The 23532-nt window shown below is 30.8% G+C and overlaps 2 protein-coding genes and 1 long non-coding RNA gene across 6 annotated transcripts; all 3 read right to left on the minus strand.

The window, feature by feature from the left end:
• Nucleotides 1–216: 216 nt before the first annotated feature.
• Nucleotides 217–5034, minus strand: LOC144837461 (leucine-rich repeat-containing protein 31-like). 4 transcript variants are annotated; one of them, XM_078692586.1, is made up of 5 exons: nt 4945–5034; nt 3816–3886; nt 3488–3538; nt 2967–3068; nt 217–2564 (listed from the first exon to the last, which is right to left on the minus strand). In XM_078692586.1, exons 2-5 carry the CDS (start codon nt 3880–3882, stop codon nt 946–948), a joined length of 1839 nt encoding a protein of 612 aa, XP_078548712.1. In that variant the 5' UTR covers nt 3883–3886; nt 4945–5034; the 3' UTR covers nt 217–945. The 4 variants fall into 4 exon arrangements, with proteins under 4 accessions (XP_078548712.1, XP_078548715.1, XP_078548713.1 ...); XM_078692589.1 differs by lacking the exon at nt 4945–5034 and adding an exon at nt 3142–3269 and having other exon boundaries at nt 220–2564; nt 2967–3098; nt 3831–3876; XM_078692587.1 differs by lacking the exon at nt 4945–5034 and adding an exon at nt 3142–3251 and having other exon boundaries at nt 220–2564; nt 2967–3098; nt 3816–3873.
• An 809-nt stretch (nt 5035–5843) lies between these two features.
• On the minus strand, nt 5844–18436 carry LOC144837000 (uncharacterized). Its single transcript, XM_078691967.1, has 12 exons — nt 17429–18436; nt 16473–16808; nt 15175–15570; nt 14554–14622; nt 14118–14210; nt 13043–13174; nt 12079–12609; nt 11781–11831; nt 11409–11459; nt 10361–10411; nt 9877–9978; nt 5844–9526 (listed from the first exon to the last, which is right to left on the minus strand). Exons 1-12 carry the CDS (start codon nt 17961–17963, stop codon nt 7725–7727), a joined length of 4149 nt encoding a protein of 1382 aa, XP_078548093.1. The 5' UTR covers nt 17964–18436; the 3' UTR covers nt 5844–7724.
• On the minus strand, nt 5844–23527 carry LOC144837462 (uncharacterized). Its single transcript, XR_013611503.1, has 2 exons — nt 23178–23527; nt 5844–6584 (listed from the first exon to the last, which is right to left on the minus strand). It is a non-coding gene; the product is annotated as an uncharacterized LOC144837462 (long non-coding RNA).
• Nucleotides 23528–23532: the final 5 nt, after the last annotated feature.

The following is a 23532-nucleotide window of genomic DNA, read 5'->3' on the forward strand; positions in this document are numbered from 1 at the left end:
ATGGCAGCTTGCAATAGTGTTTTGTTAATATGTATTTAACATTTTAAATCATTTAATTTATAGGTCTATAGTACTTATATCTGAGTAATGTTTCTGCCTTTACTGCCTTGTGTTGCACCTGTCTATGAATAATAATTACCTCATATATAGTTCAACAACTTGTCGACTGTTTTCATTCATATACACATTTATTCAGTTATTATGACAACAACAACAACAACTATGACAATACAAATATGCAGAAATACATAAAAGAAAAAAAGGTATAAAACAATAAACAATTAATAATATAAATCAAAAACGAAAGAGCAAAAATATTGAGCACAACAAAAGTAAGTTGTTTAAATGGCTAATAGGTAATAGGATTTTTGAAAGTAATTAAAGATACAGAAAGTTTTATTTTAACAGGGAGATCGTTCCATAGTTTAGGTCCAGCTATTGAAATAAGAAATTGATTTCTAGTTAATCTTGTAAAGGGAACATATAAACATTCTCAAATTATAATCATTGCTTAAATTACTTTTTGATAAAATTCCAAGCATACAATGAGGAAGTTTATTATTAATAAATTTAAACATAAAAACAGCGACTTGAACCATATAAAGATCATTTAAACTAAGCATATTAAGTTGTTTAAATAAATGTTTGGATGGGGTTTGATAATGGGAAAACTTATAGTACTGTGCCATAGAATTACTAACAAATATAACATTGTATAATACTGTACTTACAAATAATAAATTAAATTCAAATATAAAACTGTAATATTTGCATCTTATCTAGTTCATTTTTTATTTTTTTGGCTGCAATAAGCATCCGTAATTTACAATTTATTTTTTTTTTAAATATTCTAAAGTTAAAAATGAAAATGCCTCTAAGTACCTGTATCATGCAGTTGTAATGAATGTCAAATTAAGCAGCACTTCAATAACTACTGTATAGCAGTTATTTATAGGAAAATACACCATCTATACTCTGGAAGTGTTGCCTCATATCCTGCACTATATCATTAGGTAATTTACACTTACGCATATCAAGCTTTTTCAGTTTAGGAGATATAGCCAGTAATGTGGTTAGTGAAGAACCTGTGATATCAGTGAGAGTATTCCCACTGATATCAAGATTATCTAATTCCAACACTAGGTTCCTATTGACACATTCCCTTACCATAGCACCTATGATAGCACCTGACAGATCGCAGCTATACATGTTAAGTGTTTTCAGTTTAGGAGAAATAGCCAGTAATGTGCCAAGTACAGAACCTGTGATATCACTCAGAGTATTGGAACGGATATAAAGATTATCTAATTCCAACACTAGGTTCCTATTGACACATTCCCTCAACATAGCACCTATGATAACACCTGACAGACTGCAGTAATTCATGTCAAGATTTTTCAGTTTAGGAGAAATAGCCAGTAATGTGCCAAGTACAGAACCTGTGATATCACTGAGAGTATTCCCACGGATATAAAGATTATCTAATTCCAATACTAGGTTCCTATTAACACATTCCCTCACCATAGCACCTATGATAACACCTGACAGACTGCAGTAATTCATGTCAAGATTTTTTAGTTTAGGAAAAATAGCCAGTAATGTGCCAAGTACAGAACCTGTGATATCATTGAGTTTATTCCCAATGATATTCAGATTATCTAATTCCAACACTAGGTTCCTATTGACACATTCCCTAACCATAGCATCTATTATAACACCTGGCATACTGCAGGAGCTTATGTTAAGTGTTTTAAGTTTAGGAGTAATAGCCAGTAATGTGGCAAGTGAAGAACCAGTGATATCATTGAGATTATTCTCACTGATATTAAGACTATTTAATTCCAACACTAGGTTCCTATTGACACATTCCCTGACCATAGCATCTATGATAACACCTGACAGATCGCAGTTGTACATGTCAAGTGTTTTTAATTTAGGAAAAATAGCGAGTAATGTGCCAAGTGAAGAACATGTGATATCACTGAGATTATTCTCACTGATATCAAGATTATCTAATGCCAACACTACACATTTCTGCAATAGTACACTAACAATATCATTCATATTTGCATTTGTTGCTCCACTTAAATTAAGACTTTTAAGTCTTGGTGCATTAACCAAAAAGTGGATTAAAAATGATGTAGAAATATAAATATGAGGCTTAACCAAAGAAAAACTTTCAATACTATATCTAAAAGTGTATTTACTACATTCGGTAGACAGACCTTTCACCACATCATCAGTACATGATTGACTGATTTTAGATAACACATACTTTTCATCTTTTACAGCAATCATAATATGAGCTAGCATTCTACCAATGTCGTCTGATTTCTGTTGAATCCATTCCCACCTTTTACTGTGTTTCCATTTTTCTTCTTCCTGATTCATACTACTTATCATCTTTATGATATCCCGATCTGTTTTTAAACTCTTCCCACGTCTCATGTAAGTGCAAAATCTTTTTACAGAGTTACATATCTCATCTACAGCATGTTCATCTCTCATTGTATCTTGACTTGGTAGCTGTTGATGTGAAGTTGAGGGTTCACTATCATCAATACCTGTAAAAGGAAGTAATTTTATATTAATAAGACATGGTGGAACCAGACAATGGGTGAGCAGCAATTTATATATTTACCAGATTTATGTCAACTTTTACAATATTAAAAGTTTCTTTATTGCTTAAGATATACACTGCATAAATTAATATATCAATTTTGAAATAATGTAAAAGAAACAAAAATTGTAAAATGACAACTATTATAGGTTTCAAAAATATAAACACACATTTCTTAAAGTGTATTAATTTTTAGATGTATAGAATTTATAATTATATTCTGTAATTAAAGGTTATTTTATTAATAAAAAGCAAAATATGAATAAAAACATTTTATTTTCCATTATTTCTAAACAATAAATAATAATAATAACAATAAATGTTACATTTACTATTTTTTAATTACCTTTAAATAGTTCCATTTCTTTTGGTGATTTCTCAGAATCTTTTTTAACAGAACATTTTTTCTCTACAAACATTTCTCTTACATAGTCTCTTAATGTTGTCTCTATCAAAGAAATAAAATATCAGATTATGTATTAATTATATAAAAAGTATTTATTTTTTTTAATAACTTAAAAATAATAATTTTTGTTTACATGTTTTTCATTTTAAATTAAAATACATGATTTATTGTCTGTCTTTTTTTATTTTCTTGGTTTCTTTGCTTTAACTTGATCTTCGGACTCTTCTAATAAAACAAGAGAAACTACAGTACTACAAATTAATTTTTTAAATGTCCCTTTTATTCTCATTTTCTCATAGGTTTCAGTAAATGGTGCTTCCAGTGTTTTTCAAGCTTGGGTTTAGATTGACTAATTGTTGCTGAAGATACCGCTGCTTCTGGTAATTTTCTAGTTAAATTAAAAAAGATTCAGCTCCCAGAACAATTCACTTTCACACAACTCATGGTTACAGTATACTTACTCTTCCTTGATTTTCTTGGTTTCTTTGCTTTAACTGGTTCTTCTGACGCATCTAGTATAAAATAAGAGAAAATGTGAACAAATTTTTATCTATAATAGAGAATAAATAGGTATAGATAGGTAAGTAAGTAGTAATATAATTCCATAACCGCAAGCTCATTTAGAGAATGCCAGGGTGGTGATTTGGAGGTCGTGGGTTGAATTACTTGACTATGTACTCATAATAGGGTAAAGTGCATTAAATATATCATTCGCTATAAAGTTTGGTTTAATATCTCTGTGAGGCAGGATATTCAGTAGGCAGAATTTCAACATATCATACTTTTTACCTTTATAGTGTTTACCAAGTTCAGCCTTCAAGTCATCAAACTCATCATTCCTTTCAAGAGATGCCATTTTCCTGAAAAATAACAAATATTATCATCTATACATTTTAACACTGAAACATTAATAAATAAATTAAGCTGTTTCATTGAAGTACAGTAGTAGCAGTATGGATCTAGACCTGTTGCAACTTACAATTCTGTCACCCAGTCTCTATCCAGTAGCAATACCAACAAACTTCAATCAATTTTTCCAAGTGCCTAAAACTGGTAGCTTATTACTTCTTAATTGCTACTTAATAAACTTTGCTGACATTAGCCCCCGCGTCGGGTAGATCCTGGCGTCACCACTGCCTTGGATTTAATCTTTTAAACTAATGTAAAACTTTGTTCACTATTACATTTTACATCAATAAGTATCCATTTCTTTTGCTTAATTTATTTTAGAATGGGTTATTGTCCTTTTTACCCTACTGTATAACTTATATCCGACAGGTTTTAAATTTAATTTGAAATCTGACAGACTTTTATTAATTATGAATAGGCCTATAATTTTAATATTTCATTTTTGTGTCATTTTTCTAAACCTAATTCAATACACAGCTTCTAGCTTCAACATCGCATGAAACAAAATTACATTTATATTAAAATAGGAGTAGGCCTAGCCAACGCATACATTATATTATGGCCCTATCAATGAAATGTCACAGAATGAGAATTAAATCATTCATGGATTGTAAGTAAAATAAATAATTAGACAAATTATAGGTGAGATTATATATAAAAACAGATCAATTGAACTAATTGGAATTAGTGTACATTAGTAAATACACTACTACAGTTAGTGAGTTACTACCTAACTTAAACCTAGTGTCAGAGTGGGCTACGAGTACGAGCCGAACTAAAGACTTTCCAGGGCCAAGCAAGCTGTACTCAGTGAAGACTTCCCACCGGCTGGAGGTACTGTAAATCATTGTGTTGAGCTAGGCCCAGCCCCTAAACTACTATTAGTTACTTGGCCTTCTAGCTAGTACTATAGGCCTAGGGCCAGGCCTTAGCCTAAAGGCTTATTAGGCGGCTAATTGTTAGGGACATAATTGTTACAATGTTGTTAAAAGTATACTGTTGTACATACTTGAAAACCTTTCGGAATTTATTGGAAAAGAACAAGTTGAATCATCATGGCGGCGGTCCTGTTTTCCTCGTTTGTTCTCATTACCCACCAACACTACCCAGGTCAGCGTCACGGTAGTAAAAGAGCCCTGGAAATGGGAATTCCCCTTTCTGGAATGACGTCATTGAACACCCCTTGCTGCTCTTGATGTTGTCCAATCGTATCTCTTTATGAGACGTTTACCGGGGGGGGGGGGGGGGGCGGGGAATAAGAATTCACCAGAAAGGAAAATAAGAATTCATTATTTAAATTCTGCTATCGTTTATGTTATTCAGGTTTTGTAGGCCTAACTACTAAATGAAATTATTTAATGAAAATGTTGAAACATTAATTATTCATTCCCTTTGTTTCAAAATATTTACATATCAAAATTACAATCCATCTTTACAATAGATTTAAAGTTCTGTATTTTGTTGTATTTTACAATCATGTTTATGTAAATAATACAGGCCTATAATTCAAGGTCTTTCTCTCCCAAACTACTATACAGTAACATTTTTACCCAGCCAAAATATAACCAAAGATAACGCAGAAATAATTTTAATCAAGATGTATTGTCTGCTTGTATTTGTTGCTTGGTGAAGGTGAATAACTATTATGTGACATTAAAATGGCATAATATTCAACAACAAATTGTAAAAAAATATTTTTTTTGAAGGGGGATAATATATCTTTTATAATATATCTTTTATAATATTATTTGTACTTTCATAAAACATTGTACAGTTGTGGTAGTATTTCTTCATTATTTTTTTTCAGTAATTTATAAAATCAATTTAAACAGAAATAGATTCCCATTTTTCCACATCATTAAAATTATTTTTTAAAAAGAATGTGTAACAATCACATTATAAAATGTCCATCATTCATGTATTTAATAGAAAAGAATCTGTAACAATCACATTATAAAATGTCCATCATCCATGTATTTAATAGACAAGAATCTGTAACAATCACATCATAAGATGTCCATCATCGATGTATTTAATAGAAAAGCTGATGAATTTTAAATAAGTAAGCCTACTGTGGCATTGCTAGAGTTTGTTGCCAGAAAGATGTTCAAAATAAAGAATCTGATTATTTCAGCTGCCGATTTATTAACTCTTAAATTCACAACTTACTACATCTTTATTGATTGCAAGGGTTAGGGCGGCTTTACTAACCATCATCTTTACTCATAATCTTTACCCAGAGGGATGTGTTTTTATTTGGTAAAGTATGGCGGCCGAAATGCACCTATGACACAAAATAATAAGTAAATCCCAAAATTAGGTGTTATTTATAATTTAAAATACTACACAAAAAGGAGTATGGTATTTAAAATATGTATTTATTTGTAAAAACTTAATACAAAAATAAATTATCATATTTATATACTGTATACATTTATATAATAACCACTGTACTTCATTTACAACTCCCCTGCCCCAATTAACGCAAGTATATGCTGACTGAAAATGCACAGTAACAACCATTGTACTTCATTTACAAACTCCCTGCCCCAATTAACACAAGTATATACTGACTGAAAATGCACAGTAACAACCACTGTACTTCATTTACAACCCCCTGCCCCAATTAGCACAAGTATATGCTATTGACTGAAAATGCACAGTAACAACCACTGTACTTCATTTTCATCACCCCCATCCCCCCTCTGCCCCTCCCCAGCTCTAACTAACACAGGTGAATTTTCTTCCATTGTTTACAAATACAATTTTAGACATAATATGACATATTGTATATACATATTAAATAAACAATTTGGGACATAATATGGCATTTTATATAAATATTAATTTGTCAATATGTAGCCATCTGGTCTCTCTGGGATACCTTTCTCCAAACTTACATACAATAAAAAAAAAAAAATAAATAATTTTAGACATAATTAGGCATATGTTTACAATAAACTTTTTTTCATTTCATTGTTATTTCACTTTAATGTCTTACAATGAAGTGGAATAGTCTAAAAGAAAGCGTACCTTAGCTTGTAATAGGCTTCTCAAAACAAAAACACAAAAATATAGAAACTAAAAAGTTCAAATGTAACATTCAATCAATTTCCACAACTGATGCATTTATCTACTTACTAACTAAAGACTATGATAAAAATAAATATTTTATTATAAAATATCCCATTCCTGTGTTGCAGTTTGATTTATTTCTTCTAACAAGTTTTAAACTTTTTGGAAAATTATATCTTTACATTATTAATCAAGTACAAAACAATGCAAAATATTGATTTTGAAAGACAAAAACATAATTACATAGCAAATATTAAGGCTAAATTTATAAAATTGCACATTAAATAAATAAAAACAATCTACATTGTGAGAATGTTATTTATTTTTAAAAACTTGATCAGAGCAAAAAATGCATTATTATGTGTTTGCCTCTACTGTATATCATACACTTCAATGCATGTATGAAGCTGCAGTTCCACATAATATACATTACTAAAAAAAGACATGCAAGAACTTGAAATAACCAAATATTATCATAAATAAATCAAAATTATGTACATTTAATATTAAAAGAAGCATATTTCTGCCAAAAAAAATTGTTTAAATCAGGCATTATCTTGTTATAGAAAAATGTCTATTTTATAATAATATACAGGATAATAATTATCTTATATTGAGGTAACTTTTTTTGAAACTTTCTCAAACCAGAAATAAAAATGCATGTACTGTGTCAATGAATGTAAATTAAGCTGCAGTTTAATTACTGTATAGCAGTTAATGGTAAAATACACCATCTATACTCTGGAAGTGTTGAGTCATATTTTCCACTATATCATTAGGTAATTTACACCAATGCATATCAAGTTTTCTCAGTTTAGGAGAAATTGCCAGTAATGTGTTAAGTACAGAACCTGTAATATCACAGAGATTATTATCATGGATATTAAGAGTCTCTAATTCCAACACTAGGTTCCTATTGACACATTCCCTTACCATGGTATCTATGATAACACCTGACAGACTGCAACTGTACATGTCAAGTGTTTTCAGTTTAGGAGAAATAGCCAGTAATGTGGTAAGGGAAGAACCTGCGATATTACTAAGATTATTGGTATGGATATAAAGATTATCCAATTCCAACACTAGGTTCCTATTAACACAATCCCTCACCATTGTATCTATGACAACACCTGACAGACTGCACCAGCTTATGTCAAGTGTTTTCAGTTTAGGAGAAATAGCCAGTAATGTGACGAGTGAAGAACCTGTGATATCACTGAAATTATTGGTATGGATATCAAGATTATCTAATTCCAACACTAGGTTCCTCTTAACACATTCCCTGACCATTGTATCTATGATAACACCTGACAGATCGCAGTTATTCATGTTAAGTGTTTTCAGTTTAGGAGAAATAGCCAGTAATGTGCCAAGTGAAGAACCTGTGATATCACCACTGAGATTATTGGAATGGATATTAAGATTATCCAATTCCAACACTAGGTTCATATTATCACATTCTATAACCATAGCATCTATGATAACACCTGACATACTGCAGGAGCTTATGTTAAGTGTTTTCAGTTTAGGAGAAATAGCCAGTAATGTGCCCAGTGAAGAACCTGTAACATCACTGAAATTATTGCCTTTGATATCAAGATTATCTAATTCCAACACTAGGTTCCTCTTGACACATTCACTGACTATTGTATCTATGACAACATCTGACAGACTGCAGTACTGCATGTCAAGTGTTTTCAGTTTAGGAGAAATAGCCAGTAATGTGCCAAGTGAAGAACCTGTAACAGCACTGAAACTATTGCCTTTGATATCAAGATTATCTAATTCCAATACTAGGTTCCTATTGACACATTCCCTGACCATTGCATATATGATAACATCTGACAGACTGCAGTACTGCATTCCAAGTGTTTTCAGTTTAGGAGAAATAGCCAGTAATGTGCCAAGTGAAGAACCTGTAATATCACTGAGATTACTCTTACAGATATCAAGGTTCTCTAATTCCAACACTACTCCTTTCTTTGATAGTGCATCAACAGTATCATTTATAGTTACACCTGTTAAATTATATAATTGAAGCCGTTTAAGTCTTGATGCATTAATCAAAATATGAATTAAAACATATTTACCACTTCCATATAGCATTGGTTGGTCATATAAAAAACTTTCAATAGCGTATTTAAAAATATATTTACTACATTCAGCAGATATACCTTTTATTACATCATCAGTACATGATTGACTGATTTTCAATAACACTATCTCTTCATCTTTTACAGCAATCAAAACATGAGCTAGCATTCTACCAATGTCTTCTGATGATTCCTGTTGAATCCATTCCCACCTTTTACTTTGTTTCCATTTTTCTTCTTCCTGATTCAGACTACTTATCATCTTTATGATACCCTGATCTGATTTTAATCTGTTATCACCCCTTATGTAACTGCAAAATCTCCTTACAGAGTTACATATCTCATCTATAGCATCTTCATCTGTCACTGTATCTTGACTTGGTAGCTGTTGATGTGAGGTTGAGGACTCACTGTCATCAATAACTGTAAGAATTCATTTATTAATAAGACATGATGAAACCAGACAATGAGTGTGCAGCAATTTAATGTATATTTACTGGATTTACTTTTTTAATATTAAAAGTGTATTTATTGATATAAGATATACACAGCATAACTTAATATATGAACAGTTTCAAATAATGTAAAAGAAACAAAAACCTTAGCAATTTGCATAACTTTATTATAGGTTTAATAAATAGAATTTACAATTATATTATGTAATTAAATATTATTTTATTAATAAAAAGCAACATACGAACCAAAAAAAAAAAATGTTCCAACATTATTTCCAAATGTTAACAATAAATTTACATTTACTATTTTTTAATTACCTTTAATTAGTTCCATTTCTTTTGGTGATTTCACAGAATCTGTTTTAACAAAACATTTTTTCTGTACAAACATTTCTCTTACATAGTTTCTTAATGTTGTCTCTATCAAAGAAATCAAATAGTAAATTCCAATTAGGAAACAATACTTAAAAATCAATAAACATTATAAGTTTTATATCATTTGCTCTTCATTAAAATTGTTCCTGTTGATTGTTCAGCACTTAGGTTACGTGCATTCTGCACTATTTTAATTGAACATTATTATTATGTTAAATTCTCTGTATTAAGGTAAAACAGTGTAAGTTTATTTGCAATTCTGAATTTTCTCTTTTAATAACTTAATGTGAATATCCATAGTTTTAGAAACCCTCAGATAAACTTTTAGCATTACATGAGGCTTGAGATAAAGTAATACGGTAATAATATTTTCTTGGATACATGTTTTTCATTTAAAATAAAATACAGGATTTATTGTCAATCTTACTCTTTTTGGATCTTCTTGGTTTCTTTACTTTAACTTGATCTCCTGACTCTCCTAATAAAACAAGAGAATAGAAAATGCTAAAAATTAATTTAGGCCAGTTTTAAGCTATTGAGAATTCCTCTGCTATTTTGTTACTACTATTTATGAAACTTGAATGCTTTAAATGCCCATTTTGGTTCCCATTTTATCATAATAGGGTTTTAGTACTGTATATAGTGTTTCCAGTGTTTTTCAAGCTTGGGTTTAGATTGACTAATTGTTGGTGAAGATACTGCTGCTGCGCTATTTTAATTGAACATTATTATTATGTTAAATTCTGTGTATTAAGGTAAAACAGTGTAAGTTTATTTGCAATTCTGAATTTTCTCTTTTAATAACTTAATGTGAATATCCATAGTTTTAGAAACTCTCAGATAAACTTTTAGCATTACATGAGGCTTGAGATAAAGTAATACGGTAATAATATTTTCTTGGATACATGTTTTTCATTTAAAATAAAATACAGGATTTATTGTCAATCTTACTCTTTTTGGATCTTCTTGGTTTCTTTACTTTAACTTGATCTCCTGACTCTCCTAATAAAACAAGAGAATAGAAAATGCTAAAAATTAATTTAGGCCAGTTTTAAGCTATTGAGAATTCCTCTGCTATTTTGTTACTACTATTTATGAAACTTGAATGCTTTAAATGCCCATTTTGGTTCCCATTTTATCATAATAGGGTTTTAGTACTGTATATAGTGTTTCCAGTGTTTTTCAAGCTTGGGTTTAGATTGACTAATTGTTGGTGAAGATACTGCTGCTGCGCTATTTTAATTGAACATTATTATTATGTTAAATTCTGTGTATTAAGGTAAAACAGTGTAAGTTTATTTGCAATTCTGAATTTTCTCTTTTAATAACTTAATGTGAATATCCATAGTTTTAGAAACTCTCAGATAAACTTTTAGCATTACATGAGGCTTGAGATAAAGTAATACGGTAATAATATTTTCTTGGATACATGTTTTTCATTTAAAATAAAATACAGGATTTATTGTCAATCTTACTCTTTTTGGATCTTCTTGGTTTCTTTACTTTAACTTGATCTCCTGACTCTCCTAATAAAACAAGAGAATAGAAAATGCTAAAAATTAATTTAGGCCAGTTTAAAGCTATTGAGAATTCCTCTGCTATTTTGTTACTACTATTTATGAAACTTTAATGCTTTAAATGCCCATTTTGGTTCCCATTTTATCATAATAGGGTTTTAGTACTGTATATAGTGTTTCCAGTGTTTTTCAAGCTTGGGTTTAGATTGACTAATTGTTGGTGAAGATACTGCTGCTGCTTCTAGTTAATTTTCCAGTTTACAGAAGTTTAATTCAAAAAGACATTTTCCATAACAATTCTCACACACCTCATAGTTATAGCATACTTACTCTTTCTAGATCTTTTTGGTTTCTTTACTTTAACTTGATCTTCTGACTCATCTAATAATACAACAGAAAATGCTAAACATTAGGTTAGGTATACAATTATTTTCTCCTCTTTTTATATCTTATCTATAATAGATAACTTATATAATGTAAAATACTGTAGATATTTTTGTTTAGTTAACTTAGTAATTAATCAAATAAAATAAATGCATAATAATATAATAAAAACAAACTGTCATGAAAAGATAATTATCATTTTTATTCAATTTCTATTGAAGAAAACAGAACATGAAATACATACATTTTGTAAGAACTTGTTCAGGTTCTCCAAGCTTCAAGATACCTAATCTCTCGATAAATGGTTGCATCTTTCCTTCACTAATGATCTGTCTCATTTCAAGTTCATTTATCAAAGCCCATTTATCTTCATAAGCTTTTGGTAGCTCATTGAAAAGACCACTGATGGATTCCACATTTTTTGTGGTCAGCTTATTTCCAAATTCTACCAACATGCACCTGTGACGACTGAATTTTGAAACGGAAATCTCCTCAACATTTGGGAATGTTACAATTTCCTTTTGAATTTTTCTTACTAATTCAAATTCTCCTGTTGCATTGATGGTGTCGAAAAACAATGTGAAATCTTTGCTTGTCAGATGATTAGATTCAATTAAGAATTCTAGCAGGTCTATTGTGCTAGATGCTTTGTCTAGCATATGAGGAAGTAGAAGGTCTTTGTACAAGGTTTTCAGCAAATTGAGTGAATCCCTCTTTTCATACCAGCAAGAAAATTCTTCTTTAATGTAGGTAAAAATAAAATCACGTACTCCTACTGTAGATTGAAAATAAAAGGTGTTCAAAATTGTATTTGTGCCTTCATAGTTGTTTTTCTAAGAAAAAGACACATTGCTGTACTACTGTATTATGAAACACATATTTGGCTCTTATGGTTAAAATCATGTGTGAATGCTCTCAACTGACATTGTCTATTTGACATTGTCTATAACTATTTTGTGTCTTGCTTTGATGTGACGTGAATAGGTCAATGATTTACATTTTACTAAAATTTTATATTTTATAATGAACTAATAATAATGATGATCTGAAAATCGATCTGAATATTGTATCATTAATTGTAATATTATTATAAAATGTGGCCTGGTAAACTTTGCATGATCATTTTCAATCATCACAGATTACATTAACTAAACAAATATTGTGTGTTGTCTGTTGTGGTGTAAATTATGAATTTATTTTAAACTTACCCTCATTCGAAACAGGTACTTTTTCATGTTCCATTTCTTTGGATAGTTTCTTCTGATATTCATTTTCTTGTGCAGCAACATTTTTTAAGTAATCAAGCATTTGTTTTAACAGCTGATGATAGTTTGGTGAAACTATAAAAAGATTTCAAAAGAACAAATAGAAATACAGGTATTATAATCACTGAAATTTTAAATATTTAGTTGCATACTGTATGCATACTTTATTATAGAAGTATATCAATAGAAAAATATTCAATGTAAATGATATCCATCACAGAACTGGTAATTAACCCTTCCAGGCATCATTGTGAAATGGTCTTCATGACAGACACCTCACAAAACATTTCATTTGTACCTTGTTGTATAACAGACAATAAATACTATCGTATCGTATCGTAACATTACCCACTGTCCAGGAGCACCACAACCACTCATCACACAATAAACTCATTTATTAATAGCATAACTTTCAACATTCCAGTACATTAGTCACAGTTTTTGAATAATCCAGTCATGGTGTACCATGATCACCAAATGTCGAATTGGATACATAAACCGCCTATTATATCAATGCATCCCACCCATCATCTAGTTGTGTTTACACTGTTCATTGGTTGCGTTTTCCTTACTACAACTTTTATTTTTAGCATCTGTTTATATTTTACCCTAGCTAAGCTTGGTCCAAAGATCATCCACGAGACAACATTTGATGTGAGCTACTTAGGTAGTGCATTGTTTTTCTCTTTTTATCATAATAAACCATTCTCTTTCTATATCTTATCTATAATAGATAATTTATGAAATGTAAAATATTGTAGATATTTTGGTTTAGTTAACTTAGCAAATAATAAAATAAAATGAATACATAATAATATAATAAAAACTGTCATGAAAAGATAATTATCAATTTATTCAAGGCCTATTGAAGAAAACAAACATGAAATACATACATTTTGTAAGAACTTGTTCAGGTTCTCCAAACTTCAAGATACCTACATTTAAGACAAGGAATGACCTGGTGTAATGATTTTAAAGTAATATTTTTACAAAACGTCAACAATTTTTAACTACTTACCAACTTTATGCTCCATTGCTTTTGGTAAATCTTCATATTTTGTTTCCACAAAAAGCTGTTTTTGCCCAAGAAATTCATAGTACTTTGGTACATCTATAAAAGAAGTCAATTGAACATTCTAAAATAGTTTTTAGAGAGTTGAGCTTGTTGTATTGTTGAGGTATTACCACTAAATTGCTCTGAGCAAAAATATAATACACACCTGAGGTAGCTTGAACTTCTGAATAGTTTTGATGGTCCAGGTTGATCCATTAAAAATAGTATTATACATGTTGAATTTAATAAACATAAAATGTACAGATTTTAATGATAAAATAAATGACAATATAATGTTTTTCACATTCTATGACCCTGATGACAAAAGAAAAATAAAATATTTTGTATAAGAATACAATTTTAATCATTAATTTAATGTATATATATTTTTACAACTCACCTGTCAGTGATTTGAGTGACCTTTCTTTAACATTCATTGGCAGTTCATCAGATTCCTTGTCCAATTCCTCTGTTTAAACAAAAGAATATAAATTGTGTAAGAATTGAATTACATTTATTCAAAACAATGCAAGTTTAATCAATTTTATTTATTGGTAACTTTTGGAGATCAAGATCACAAATCATTAAGTTAAAAAATGCTATTTATTACAGTACAGTAATTACATACTATTTAATCAATATCTTAAATTATTATTAGGATAAACACAACAACATATTCTGATTTACAAAAAGTTTGTTAGTAACAGATAAACATTGTATCAGGTTTTTAGTGAGATAATAAAGTATGCAGCAACTTGGTACAATCCAAATTAAAGTTACCAACTGTTACTAAGATCAGTTTCAGCCTTACATTGCTAGAATATTAACAAATACCCTGTTTAAATGGTTGTACCATACTCATATTTCTTTTTCGGAAAAATGTCATCCATATCAACAAACGTATAAACAGAAAAAAAAGAAAGAAAATTCGCAAACTCTAAGCTTAAATATATAAAATGTTCAATGTCAATTTAAAAAAATTAAAGTAAATAATATAATTAATTATTAAATAATTTCTCACCTGTTTTCTTTATCTTTTTTATTGCAGATTTTAAATCCTGTTCTTCAATTTTAACACCAAGCAACTTGTGTTGAAATTCTTGCTGGAATTCCTCTGCTACTATTTTCTCTAAATCTTTGAGCAGATTTTCAGTAGAATACATTTCCCAGAGCTTTTCTAATGCTTCAGCATCATACGCAGTTAGATATAACACTAACGATCCTGCTCCTAGTTGCTCAAAATATAAATGAATACTCTTAAAATAGGATGTAAGCTTTTCCAGAATATTGTAACAGTGTGTGGTAGCTGCTTTCTTCTGCTTTGCTAGATTGTTGAAGAAGATTCTCAGAGCATGTGGTTGGTCTCGGTCTTCAAATGACAAAGAACAGTTGGTCTTGACTAATAACAATTCCACACCTTAAAGATAGTATACTATATCAGGCTGAATATATTTAAAAATGTAGAGTATGGGTTGGTTCCTAATTAAAATTTCTGAAGATTGGTATTCTTTGAAACCGGTTTCAGTAAGATCAGTTTCAGCTTAAAGATGTATTGTCCCTTTGACTAATTCCAAAAAATTGTTTTTTTAATTTATTTCGAAAAAAAGTGGGTCATGTTGAAGTATCATAATAGTTTTATTAATTAACTTTCACCAAAAATTAGCCCAAAAAAAAAAAATTTAACCAAAATACAGACATTTTTTGGTTCAAAAAATAACTTTGACTTCCAGTCAAAGTTTTCGATCAAAACATATCTCATAATGCAACGCGCTTGTTTGGCTACTCTGTATGCATAATCATAAAACTTCCTCGCGATCTGTGTGAGAACACCTTCTCAACCGTGACGAGTTGTAAACAATCCTAATTAGCATCATGAATAACGCATACTCGTGGTTTGAAATCTTTGTTTACTTTCGCTCGTGACGATTTTCCAGACGAAATGTAATCAAATTAATTTACCTGTTAATTACGTAAACTTGTTGTTTTTGGCTCAAATTTTCGACTTAAAGTGAATAACTTTAATATTACTTTGATATGGTCAATTTAAATTTAGAATATTTTTTTTTTTCATTTTTTGTGTTTCAAGGGACAATACATCTTTAATGTAAAAAAAAACAATTTTCTTTTTTTGTTTGAATTTTGCAAATACAGTACAGTATTGTAGTCAGAATATGAACAATCAACTGTTTTTTTTTTACAAAGTGATGTGTATCAAATAAAAGTACTGGAGTAAAAAAAATTGTTGTTACCTGCTGACTGGATATATTTTTTAGTATAAGAACTAAGCACTTAAAGTACTATATTATAATGAACAAATACCTTTTAGTTTTTCATTCTCAATTATTGTTTCCCAGTTTTCTAAAAACATTTCTTGACCAACCAAAATTGTCGCTAAATCTTTAATTAGCTCTCCATTCGTCTGTAATTCCGTTAATTCTGATAAGGCAGATCGACTATCTGAATCCACAGAAAACACAAGCGATGTATTTGGATTTACCCTGGTTTTGATGTCACTTAAAGTGAGAGATGGGTTCACACTTCTAAAATGTTCCTTAAACTTTAGGAACATTTCCTTACAATATTCATCAACTTCAGCAATAAAACCAGATCTTACTGGACAAGAATTAAATTCGAGGACTAGCTGAATGTTTGCTCCTTTAAAAAAGAAATTTTCAAAAGTCATTAGCAATAATTTTTAATTAATCAGCACATTTAATAATTACAAGATTTAAATCTAATTACGGTAAACTACAAACAATTGATACACAATTACTGAGCGTTTTAAAGACCTACAGTACAACACTTCATTTGAACTTGACAGGCTCAGTACAGTATCTTTTGTTTGTTTGCGGGTCCTTCAAGAAATTAAGTTGCACAAAACAACAGCAAGAAAAACATTGGCATTTATTTTTTTAAATATGGTCATACATTATTTTCAGTATTTTCCCCTGGTCGTGCCCTAACCTATATGAATTTTATTGCATGTTTAAATACTCATTTAATGTTTGTATGCCTTTAATAAGATGGAATAAACCAAATAATAAATCAGCATTTGAGTTAGTATTGCGCGCAACTTTATTGGCTCTCAGCTTTTATGCAACTCAATACCTCATTAGCATAAATAGATGATGATATTATTTATATTTATTGTGAATGGTTTCTCTTTATCGTGGTATCGTAGTATCATAATATAGATCATAATATTTTAATGACTCACAATATTACAATTATTATTAAAACTCGCAATGCAAATGATCAATATTTATTGTAATTACCATTATCAAGCAGTATATTTCTTGCTTGTTCCGAAAGAATTTTTGCAAACCGCTTTATTTTATCAGGTTTATCTTCTAAACGTAACTCTCTTTCCAGATAACAAACAACTGACCAAATATTTGGTAAATTATCGGCAACGTTTCTCAATTTATAGCGAGAAATTATCTCATCTAACGTATCTTCTCTAACTTCCTTTAATGCCTTGAACAGACGTTTTCGGTATGGCGACAATATTTGTGCATCAGTATTTGGAATACCATGGTCTTTCATATACTGAATTACAAGATCAACAGCCTTCTGTAACTTTAATAATTTTGCTATGTCTAATAAAAGGAAAACATTATCAGTTGAGATAACACCTTTTTCTTCAAGTGCATTAAATATATCGTTCGCTATAAAGTTTGGTTTAATATCTCCTTGAGGTAGGATCTTCAAAAGGCAGAATTTCAACATATCATACTTTTCACCTTTATAGTGTTTACCAAGTTCAGCCTTCAAGTCATCAAACTCATCATTCCTTTCAAGAGATGCCATTTTCCTGCAAAATAACAAATAGCATCATCTATACATTTTTACACTGAAACATTAATAAATAAATTAAGCTGTTTCATTGAAGTACAGTAGTAGCAGTACGATTCTACACCTGTTGCAACTTAAAATTCTGTCACCCAGTCTCTATCCAGTAGCAATACCAACAAACTTCAATCAATTTTTCCAAGTGCCTAAAACTGGTAGCTTATTACTTTTTTTAAGTTTATTAAGTAGCAATTAAAATTGCTACTTAATAAACTTTGCTGACTTTAACCCCCGCGTCGGGAAGATCCTGGCGTCACCACTGCCTGGGACAAGACTTGTTTTCTAAACTGGTACCGCCCCTACTTAATAGACTTCACTGGCTTCTGGTGGAATAATATTCAAGATACTTGTCCATGTGTGTAACTGTTTTAAGAACTTAACTCCTATCTTACAGAACTATTAAATATTCATGAACCTAAGAGAGGTTTGCATTAAAAATGATACTTGACCTGTATATTCAACATTTTCAGATAGTGTTTTAACTACAATAGTCAACTATGAAGGTGTAAACAAAGTTTATTTTATACTGCCTTATCTTAGTCCATCAATAAAATTACTACGAAAAACTTTAAAATCTAACTTCACTGATTCTACAGTATATTGAAAACTCCCTGTGCGAGTATATAATTCATTATTATTATTGGCAATGGTCCAATTTCAAAACAGGGCCAGTAATCTATGAACCTCCTAGCATAAGATGTTTATAGGTTAAATGCAAAGTATCTTAGAATTTACCGCGTTCTTGCTTATTCAGTCTTGCATGGCAGACTATGTTTGGACAATTTAAGCTGCATTTATTCATTTAACAAATAAAAGATAAATTCTATGGTAGTACAGGACGACAATGACATTTTTATTTCACCAGATTGTATTCATTCAATATACTTTTGAATTTATTTTACACTGCTAAATTGTGTTAATGATTTTGCCAATTTCAACATTTTATTTTAGTGTTACTTTTCTAAAACCTAATTCAGTACACAGCATCTTATCTAGCTTGAACAACCCATAAACAACATTACATTAAACTATGGAGAAATAAATTTCCTCATGATTAAACAGTACACAAAATCAAATCATGGATTTTAAAGTAAAAATAAAATAAATAACTAGACGAATTATATTATATTCTTTGAGATTGAATATAAAAACAGATCAATTAAACTAATTGGAATTAGTATACATATACACTACTACACTTACTACCTAAGTTTAAAAAGAAGGCTATATAAATTTGGCCAGCTACCATCTAAAATCATGTTCAAAATATTTGACACAAAAATCATCTCTATTCTTCTGTACGGTAGTGAATTGTGGGGAGTTGAGGACAAAATTTGGCAGATATATTCTTCGAGTCCCTACGAGAGCTCTGAACCCAGATGTTATAGGTCATCAGGTCATCTAGACTTGTACAAAGTACAACATCATTCCTTACCATCTTTGTTATCTATTTACTTCCAATTCCTTCTTTCATTCCCATCACACACGTACTGTACTAAAAATAAATTTATAAATCAATACCTTCCCATAGAACAAATTCTTTCCAACATAACATTCGATACTCTGGACCCACCCTTTGGAAAAACCTACCACCCTCCATCCTAAAATCTGCTTCCCCAAAGATACTTCTCAAAATTAAAAAAATACACCTTTTCTACTTATTAAATATATATTAGTCGGTCATGTCTCGATCTGCAGTACCAACAGATTTTATTTTTTTCTGTTATTCATATTTTAGATTATGAAATTTATTATTATTTTCTTCAATGCATTTCTTTTTTTTTTTATTTGTGCTTTTTTTTTCTGTCGCGGCTCGCCCAACTCAAGATGTTTTCCAACATCTTTCAGGGCTTTGCCTTCATTTTCTGAAACATTTTTTTAATTTATAATACTGTACCATACTGTTTCTTTGTTATCCTATGTATTCAGATTTTGTAAATAAATGTTTATTGAATATACTGGTTTTATATTTTGTCTCTTTAAAGGGATAGATATGCTATGCATTTCAATATAATAAAGCAGAACGAAGCCAAACATGCTTGGCTCTTGGAATCAAAGATGTATTATACCGTTATGGTTTTGGAGTTTTGCACAACATGTCCAAAATAGATTTATTCTAATTATCCATCTCTTCTAATTGCAGTATAAATCCGAGTTAAAATGTGAAAGCTGTTTAAATATACGCTGTGGCTAAAGATACAGTACCGTATCCTAACTTTCGTTTGCTAAAGTTACGGTAAAATTGCATTACGTCATGGTACGAACAGGAGATTCTTGTGTTATAAGTTCTTTGGGTCTAGCCAAACACTATCTTTGGTCTAGCCCCAGGGCTGAGTCACAGAATCAGCGGACACATCCATGCAGCCTGGCGCCGCCGATAGGCATTCTCTACAGACGCGATATGAAAAAAAATCCAAAGTCCTTATACGATGACGTCACACACGTACCAGCACTCCATTGGCTGATTATGACGTAATGCAATTTACCGTACCCTTAGCAAACTAAAGTTAGGATACGGTACCGTATCTTTAGCCACAGCGTTAAATATAATAGACAAATCATACCACAAGATGATGTTCACTAAAGTAAGACTCGGAATCCTAAATTTAGAAGCAGAAACGGGAAAATGGCGCAAGGTTCCTCGCGAGATGCAAAGTATGTAATAATGGGGATATTGAAGATATGTCTTGTATTGTATACGTATACGTACGTACATATGTAAGAAATCGATACCTTGCACACCATATCTCAAACATATTCTACTTAAGGTCAATATTTAAATCCAGACAAAAACACAATTGTATCACTCTCCAAATTTATTGTATGTGCATATAGATTACGTCAAGTGAACCTATCTAATGTTCATGGTAACGTACAGTATATTAACACTTGTATTATAGGGCTGGTGGCCCGCATATACTGAATAAAATCTCTCATTGGAGAGAACAAGAAGCTTCTAAACCATTCTAAACCTAGTGCCAGAGTGGGCTACCAGCTGAACAACTCTGTAGGAACTTCTCACCGGCTGGAGGTAAATCACGGTGCTGAGCTAGGACTGCCCCCCCCCCCCCACCCCCTAAACTATTACTAGGCCTAGGCCTAGCCTAGGCTAGGCCTAGTGGGCTAAATTGTTGGGGCACATTAATTGTTACAATGTTAAAAGTATACTGTTGTACATACTTGAAAACCTTTCGGAAGTTATTCAAAAAGAAAAGTTAATCAATATGGCGGCGGTCCCGTATTTATCGTCCTTCGTACTCGCACCACTTCCTTCCAGGTCAATCTTATTCAGGCATAGCGTCGTGGTGTAATAATATAATAAAAGAGCCCTGGAAATGGGAATTCCTCGTTCTGGAATGACGTCATTGAACATCTTGCTTGATCGTTGCCCAATCGTATCTCTGCAGTAAGACGTTTTCCGGGTAGCGAAGAAATTAAGAATTGATCGGAAAGGAAAATAAGAATTGATCGGAAAGGAAAATAAGAATTCATTAGTTAAATTCTGCTATCGTTTATGTTATTCAGGTTTTGTAGGCCTTCCTACTAAATGAAATTATTTAATGAAAATGTTGAAACGTTAAATATTATTTCATAACATATGTGATATAAAAATAAAAATCCATCATAACATCTGAGTTTTTAAAGATGTATTGTCCCTTTGACTAATTCCAAAAAAATTTTAAAAAAAAGATTTCGAAAAAAAGTGGTCATTTTGAAGTATCATAATAGTTATTAACTTTCACCGAAAATTAGTCGAAAAAAAAATCATTTAACTGAAATACAGACGTTTTTTTGTTCAAAAAATAACTTTGACTTCCAGTCAAAGTTTTCGATCAAAACATATCTCATAATGCAACGCGCTTGTTTGGCTACTCTGTATGCATAATCATAAAACTTTTTCAGGATCTGTGTGAAAACACCTTCTCACCCGTGACGAGTTGTAAACAATCCTAATTAGCATCATGCATACTCGTTGTTTGAAATCTTTGTTTACTTTCGCTCACGACGATTTTCCAGACGAAATGTAATCAAATTAATTTACCTGTTAATTACATAAACTTTTTGTTTTTGGCTCGAATTTTCGACTTAAAGTGAATAACTTTAATATTACTTTGATATGGCCAATTTAAATTTAGAATATTTTGACCTTCATTTTTTGTGTTTCAATGGACAATACATCTTTAAATTCTGTATTATTTTTTACAGTAACATTTCCTTCCAGCCAAAACATAACCAAAGATAACACAGAAATCATTTCATTAATATTATTTGTACCTTCATAAAACGTTGTATGGTTGTGGTATTACTTCTTTATTACATTTTTTCCAGTAACTTATGAAATCAGTTTAAACAGATATAGATTCACATTTTTTATTTAAAAAGAATCTGCAATCGCAGCTTAAAAATGTCCACTATCCATTTATTAAAAGCTTAATAATTTTAAATCAAAAGGCTTACCGTGGACATACTGTAGCTAGATTTTGTTGCCAGAAAAATACAAGGGTTAGGGCAACTTTACTTAGCATTTTTACCCAGAGGGATTGGGATATATTTTATTTGGTAAAGTATGGCTGACGAAATGAAAGGCGGCCGATATGCACCCTGTGACACAAAATAATAAATAAATCCCAAAATTAGGTGTTGCTTATAATTAAAAATACTACAGAAAGGAGTATGGTAATTAAAATATGTATTTATTTGTAAAACTTTAAAAATACAAAAATAAATTATCATATTCATTATATACATTTATATTGCATTGTTATCTCATTCTGAAAATATACATAGTGAAAACCAAGGTGCTTCATTTTATTGATAGTATTATTTTTTTCATGGAATAACAGAGAAGCCTGTTCCACTGAAAATGCACAGAAACAATCACTGTACTTCAATTACAATATCCCTCCCCCAATTAACAAAGTATAGTATGCTATTGACTGAAAATGTACAGTAACAACCACTGTACTTCATTTACAACCCTCCTACCCAATTAACACAAGTATATACAACTGACTGAAAATGCACAGTAACAACCACTGTACTTCGTTTACATCCCCCTGCTGCCCCAATTAACACAAGTGTATGCTATTGACTGAAAATGCACAGTAACAACCACTGTACATCATTTACATCCCCCTGCTGCCCCAATTAACACAAGTGTATGCTATTGACTGAAAATGCACAGTAACAACCACTGTACTTCATTTACAACCCCCTGCCCCAATTAACACAAGTATGCTATTGACTGAAAATGCACAGTAACAACCACTGTACTTCATTTCCAACCCCCTGCCCCAATTAACACAAGTGTATGCTATTGACTGAAAATGCACAGTAACAACCACTGTACATCATTTACATCCCCCTGCTGCCCCAATTAACACAAGTGTATGCTATTGACTGAAAATGCACAGTAACAACCACTGTACTTCATTTACAACCCCCTGCCCCAATTAACACAAGTATGCTATTGACTGAAAATGCACAGTAACAACCACTGTACTTTATTTACGACCCCCTGCCCCAA

This window comes from Antedon bifida, chromosome 3 (assembly GCF_963402885.1).
Source record: "Antedon bifida chromosome 3, ecAntBifi1.1, whole genome shotgun sequence".
Lineage (NCBI taxonomy): Eukaryota > Metazoa > Echinodermata > Crinoidea > Comatulida > Antedonidae > Antedon > Antedon bifida.